At 35.5% G+C, this 6,000-nt stretch overlaps 1 protein-coding gene across 2 annotated transcripts in view; it reads right to left on the reverse strand.

The window, feature by feature from the left end:
• USP33 (ubiquitin specific peptidase 33) overlaps window positions 1–5,140 on the reverse strand; it is a 37,411-nt gene extending 32,271 nt beyond the window's left edge. The window contains exons 1-3 of one of the 2 annotated variants that reach the window (XM_010160296.1): window positions 5,039–5,140; window positions 3,930–3,983; window positions 1,768–1,830 (exon numbers count right to left, since the gene is read on the reverse strand). In XM_010160296.1, the coding sequence (XP_010158598.1) occupies window positions 1,768–1,830; window positions 3,930–3,983; window positions 5,039–5,119 (198 nt within the window). In that variant the 5' untranslated portion in view covers window positions 5,120–5,140. The remainder of the gene's footprint in view (window positions 1–1,767; window positions 1,831–3,929; window positions 3,984–5,038) is intronic. The other variant, XM_010160297.1, reaches the window with a different exon arrangement.
• Window positions 5,141–6,000: the final 860 nt, after the last annotated feature.

Below are 6,000 nucleotides of genomic sequence, written 5' to 3' on the forward strand. Positions count from 1 at the left end.
TTGCTAGAAATCAGGAAAATACTACACCTGCTGCAGTATGCCCAGATTCCTCTTCCCCCCATTTAATAAAACCTTGTACAAGAACAATGTTTTTAATATAAACTGTGGGCTACAATTTTATTAAGTAGCCCTCCCCCTACTACAAAAAACATCAGGAACGTCAGCCAGCATAAGTATCTCAGACTAGAATTTGCATCATGAGAACATGATTGATTCTACAGCTCCAGCTGCATAAATAATTAAAAGTCTCCAAAGCAACAGATTATTAATTTGCTTGAAGTGGACACAATGAAAATTATTATTTACAGTACAGTACAGGGAGCCTTGCTGGTGGAAACTGGAGTAAGCAGAAATAAACATTCATGTCAGCCTTGTTTCTCTCATTTCGGTGTGTTTATTGAAACTTTTACTGAAAAGAAAATATCCCGAAGAAGGCTTACTATCCTGAAATTAATTAACAACAAACTCAAGACAAGGAAGTCACTGACAGCAAGCAAATGGCCCATTCCCTTTCTCTTACCTGGCAACTACATAACATTGCTAAAGCAGCATGAAAAGCAGCAATAAACTACCATAGAAAGCCAAGAGGTATAAAATTGTAGGCAAGAAATTCAGGGACCATCTGTTCCCCAACTGCACTACAAGCACCTCACTTATGTTTATTGTAAAGGCTTTAGAACTGTGATTCAGTTTAAATAGCTGGGGGAAAAAAAATGTTTTTATATAGATTTATATTAATGCACTACTGATTTGTATGCACATGCACTCCTCTCAAGGCCCTGTCCAGGAGTAGCAGTAAAATGTAGTCATAAAGCACACTTCTTGTAAACCCCTGGTATATACGATTTGTTCATTTCAATATTCACCAGTTTTGAGTTTTTATAGTATTTTTAGGGACCACAAGTTGCTCAGTGTGGAACCTTAGCTGCACCCTCCCATAGATGACCTGTAAATTGGTGGCAAGGATTTAATTTAATCGGAAAGTCAGCAATTCTGAATTGACACAGTAATAAAACTGCCATCCTTCTATCTCAGTATATTTGTTAAGAGAGAATCTCATTTTCTTCATTTTGGCAACTGTTCCACTTGCACATGTGTGTGCACAGAACAGACAGTGAGCTTAAAACCCAAACAGATGCACTCAAGCTGTCCAACCTTGCCAGACGTTGGCATGCTGAGGAACATAGTGCACACACTCCACTACTCCTACCAAGCTGGATCCAAAAATCAGGACACAGCAGACAAGGATAGCTCAGCTCAATCTACAGGTTCTTCATCTGCAGCCACTGAAACAGGGGGCATAATGCAGAAACAAAGCACCCGTTTCTGGCAATTTATACTTCCCATCTTATACCAGTTCAAGCTCTCACCTTCATTAATTCAACTTCCCTCCTCTAATCCATTAGGCAGCCACAATCCTGAAAAGTTAAGACTGGTGTACTATATGTGAAGTACTCAAGAAGTTTTTTGTCCATGCACCTTGAAAGTCATTAGTAATTGCTGTTCTTTTTTAAATTTTCACCATGTTCTTTTAAAAATCACAATAATATCAGAATTAGATAAATAATTATGCAGCTGCACAAAGACTGTAAACTCACATCATCCTAAATTAGTAAGACCTGCCTCTATAAATGAAGAGCAATCATAGCTTATCAAACTCCCAAACAGTTATGTTAACACAGGTTACTGACGCCAGCAATATGTATAAAAATGAAGTTCTGTAACTCCACTGATTCAAGTAATGGTATTACTAGCAAATACACATACCTGGGAATGGGTGGTACTGTGATCAACATGGGATTCACCACAGCCAACGTACGCACATCTGTTCTGTTGAGCAAGACAAAGAAGTATACAGAATTAAGAAGTGGTGTCTAACAGGTTTGTAGAATAGGAATATACTGCCAGTTCCTTTAAAAATCACTCAAATTTCAAACTTGCAAAGTCTTACACAAACCAAGAGACATGCACTGTAAGCATTAAAAATAAATGTCATCTAAAGCAAGTAAGAATGCTGTAAGATTTAACTCAACTCTTCTCTCTGGTGGGCAGTTAGACATTTAATGTGTTTGGAATTTTTCTTTTTTTTTTAACCATTTTAACATATTTATTCAGATTAAGATCAACATGTACTTTTACAATTCGTTATTTGGTGGAGACTGTTACAGAAAGTACGAAGTTAGGCCAGTGTCTAAAATACTGAATTACAACAGCCTCAGATTATGACACATTTATAGAAAAATGCCTGTACTCCCCTATCTACAATGCCTATTTATCAGAGTATTACTTCACAATTCATTAGTTTTTTCACCTTTAAGTAAGAGTTTCCAGCACTATGTGGTTAAGTACTTACTAATTCTAGTTAGAACATGCAAAATAATTGTCAGTTGCGCTAATCGTAAAACATATTGGCCGAGTTGAGTGTGGAATCTTGCAGCCACCAATCTTCAAGCAATTTGCATTAATTCCTCATTTACACGAATCAAGACAATCACATAAGAAGGTCAGCATGTTAGCTGTACAACTCTAAGCACATTAATTTATACAATTAAATAGCAGCCAAACACAGTCAATCTTCTATACTGAAGAATCACAGGTATTTGTTAAGTCACAGACAGTTAACATGCTGGGCTCTCACCATGTTTTTCTACTGAAAAAGGTGAAGGCAAGATGCCAATTCATCCAAGAGGAGATACGGTCACAGCATGACACTAAGTGTCCTACTGCAATTACAAAACTCTCCTACGGAAATGTCGGTATGAAATTGAGTTTTTCAGTGACAATTTAAGAGCTCTAAGTGACAAATAAAAAATGTGTTTTCAGCTTCACAGCATTTCCCCACCTGCCAGGTTTGTGCATCGCTGAACACTCTTCCTGCTCCCAAGAGGGTTTTTATATGTGATTAAACTTGCAAGTCATCTAACAAGGCAACATTAAACAGTGTTTCTTTCCCCCTTCATTTCTCTCTCTTATTCATAGAGGGAGCAAAATAAACTGATTTCTTAACTGTTACTATAATCCTCCACTTACAAGGAAACTAATGAAGTAGATTTTTAAAAATACTTATACATACACCTAAAGGTTGGCATGTCAGCCTAGGTATCTTCCTGACAGGACTTAAAAGTTGCCAAGAAATTAAAGTCAAGTCTATAGAGCAAAACTTCAATCTCTGGAAACAGCTATACATCTGAAGAACTTGCGAGACATTTTAAAAACTAAATTAGCTACATACTTCCCTGTTAGTATCACAGATCAACCAGAAGCAACATTTTCAGAACCTTTCTTTTTTTTTTTTTTAAATACACTAAAAAACATGGGGTTTTGTAGACACCAAGAAGAATAAGGCAAAAGCATATTTAAGAATGAACTACATACAGGGTAAAGACTGTACTAAATTTGTGTAAAGTTCGAAGAATGTTTATACAAGCTCTTACAAGTTTCAAAGTAAGTTTTTTCTTTGTTGTGCTTAAGAATAAAAAAAGTGAGAGTAGGTATTTTTACGCTGTAAAAAGTCAGTACCTACTGCTGCTTCTTTGTTAGTACTACAAATGCTAAGAGAGGCTTATAAAAAGTAACTTAGTTCAGGAATAATATATTATTTTTCAGACCTACAAACCTGGGAAACAGATTAGAAAAAACCTTCAGAGATTAAAAAATATCATAACTCAGGAAGAAACCTTAATATGCTAGCTCCTTATCCAAAACCAACTTATTATAAACACAGTATTTTTAAGTTACAAGAAATATGTACCTGGTAGAGAGTAAATAATTGTAAAAATAGAAAATTGCACAAGAAGTTTTGATTTTAAATAATAACTTAAAGAAGCAAAGAACTTCATTATAGTTGTTTCTTAAAAAAAAAAATACTACCAACTTTATATACATATTACTAGAAAAGGACCCTACTATTGAACAACAGAACAGCTTACCTCTAAGCATGCCCAAAGGTTGGGTCCTCTGACTTTACAGTCCTGACAAGTGCCCTATTAAAGTTAAACACACAAGCAACATATTATTTCATTTATTTTTACCAGTAAACAACAACTTTGAGACAAAACAAGACAAAATACTGTAAAGCTCAGTACAAGCTTAATAATTTTAAGACCAAAGAAAGGATGTGTTGATAACCAACCCATTTTTTGTTGAGCTTCACACAATCCTAAAATCAGCACATTTTTCCAGTAAAACCTGGAATCTCTCTGAGAGTTTTCATCTTAAACCAAAAATTCTTCTAAATAAAGCATAAACATATATTACTATAAAAATTCTCAAAATAGGTGTTTCCCATAAACTTAACATAAAAAGAAATAAATATGATAGGCATATGCAGTTATCACAAGTTCTATTTGCAGACAGTCAACACTACCTGCAAAGTTTTACCAAAAAAGAGGCAACACTGGGGAAACGCTACAGCCCTCAGGAGCAGACTAACACTTACACGTCTCAAAGACGTTTAGCACCATGGACAGAAGAGGGTTGGCTTTTCATCACCTCCCAGCTACAAGCTACAAATGGGCTACAAGATCGTTCTTTGCTCCATTTATTAATACCAAGAATTCAGGTCAGGACAGTTTCTCAAACTGTGGATCCTCCATCAAAAAGTGAAGTGTTATCCAAGAAAAACTTAAGCATAAATTTCTTCGCTACTGTTTCTACTTGTAGACAAGTCAGCTTTACTGTATTACAGTAACATTCCAAATAACTAACTGCTACAATAGCAATGTCTGAAAATAAAGTTCAACTTGGTGTTATGCTAACTCTTTTCACTAATATTTCATTAAAACATCACTTGCTTGGGAAAACACTGCTGGGAAAAGTATTCTTTAAGTGTTAAGTACTGAAAAATAGTTTTTCAGTTTTATCAAGTCCAACATTCTTCCTGTACTTTGTTTAAACCTCACTATTCTAGTAGGGAAGATTCTACCCATGAGCAGCAGTTAAATGCATCTTATAGCTAACAGTACATGACAAGATATGTAGCTAAAATAGGTGAACAGATTCAACTGTGACAGGAAAAAAGTAAGCTGCTACAACTTACATGTGATTTCTGTATCAATTCCTCTTTTGTTATCTCACCAACCGATTCCAAGTGTGGGCAGTTGCTGCCAGGCGATGACATTTCAGAAGCTGTATTTTCTGTGATCCTGTAACCGGGATTTTCAAGACCAGGGAATCATTTGTCAACAGAAGTAAGAATGAGCAAAACCCAATTCCTTACAGTAGGAGTCAATATTAGATATTTAATATGCAACACATAGATAACTTTAAAAAGAATATGCCTTTTTAAAGTAAGTTAGTACAAATAACTATTGACAGTAAGAGTGTCCAATAGTGCAAATTAAACATAGCTGACTTCTAAAATGAAATCCTTTGACTTTCAAGGCATAAACTAACAGAGTCCTGAGTGAAGCAGAACTGGTTTGAATTAATTACTTAATTTCCTGGACTCTACCATGACACCCCAACGACATAAAAATCAGTTTGCAAGCCTACCCGGAACTGACGGTGGTTTTGACAGTACATTTTGGAAAGGGATTTTACGCAACACTGCTGAAGTGTGCTGAAGCTGTGAAGGCTAAAATGCAGAAGCACATGAGTTGCTTGTCAAAGGAACCGGAAACTCTATCTTGATTTTATTTATTTATAAAGACACATTCTAGATTCAGGTGTATTATATATCAAAAGCAAACTGAAACTTGTAACTCACATGTAGTACTGAACACTCTGAGCTTTTCTCTTGTTTGAGTTCTCTCTGTCCATCCAAGGTATCTGATGCAGACACAGAAACAAAGAATGCTTAATACAATCACTTTGTTATTATTATTTTGATGGTTGCACAGAAAGCTGTGACATTCTACAGAAGGAAAATAAAAAATGAACTCAGGTATGTTCTTTCATATAAATACTCCAATTGACTTATACAGGTAAGAACCATCGAAGAACTTTGTTCCACTTCAGTCACTTAATTACTATTGATGCCTCTATAAATCGTAAGATTTG

Source organism: Eurypyga helias, unplaced genomic scaffold (assembly GCF_000690775.1).
Source record: "Eurypyga helias isolate BGI_N326 unplaced genomic scaffold, ASM69077v1 scaffold16191, whole genome shotgun sequence".
Taxonomy (NCBI): Eukaryota; Metazoa; Chordata; class Aves; order Eurypygiformes; family Eurypygidae; genus Eurypyga; species Eurypyga helias.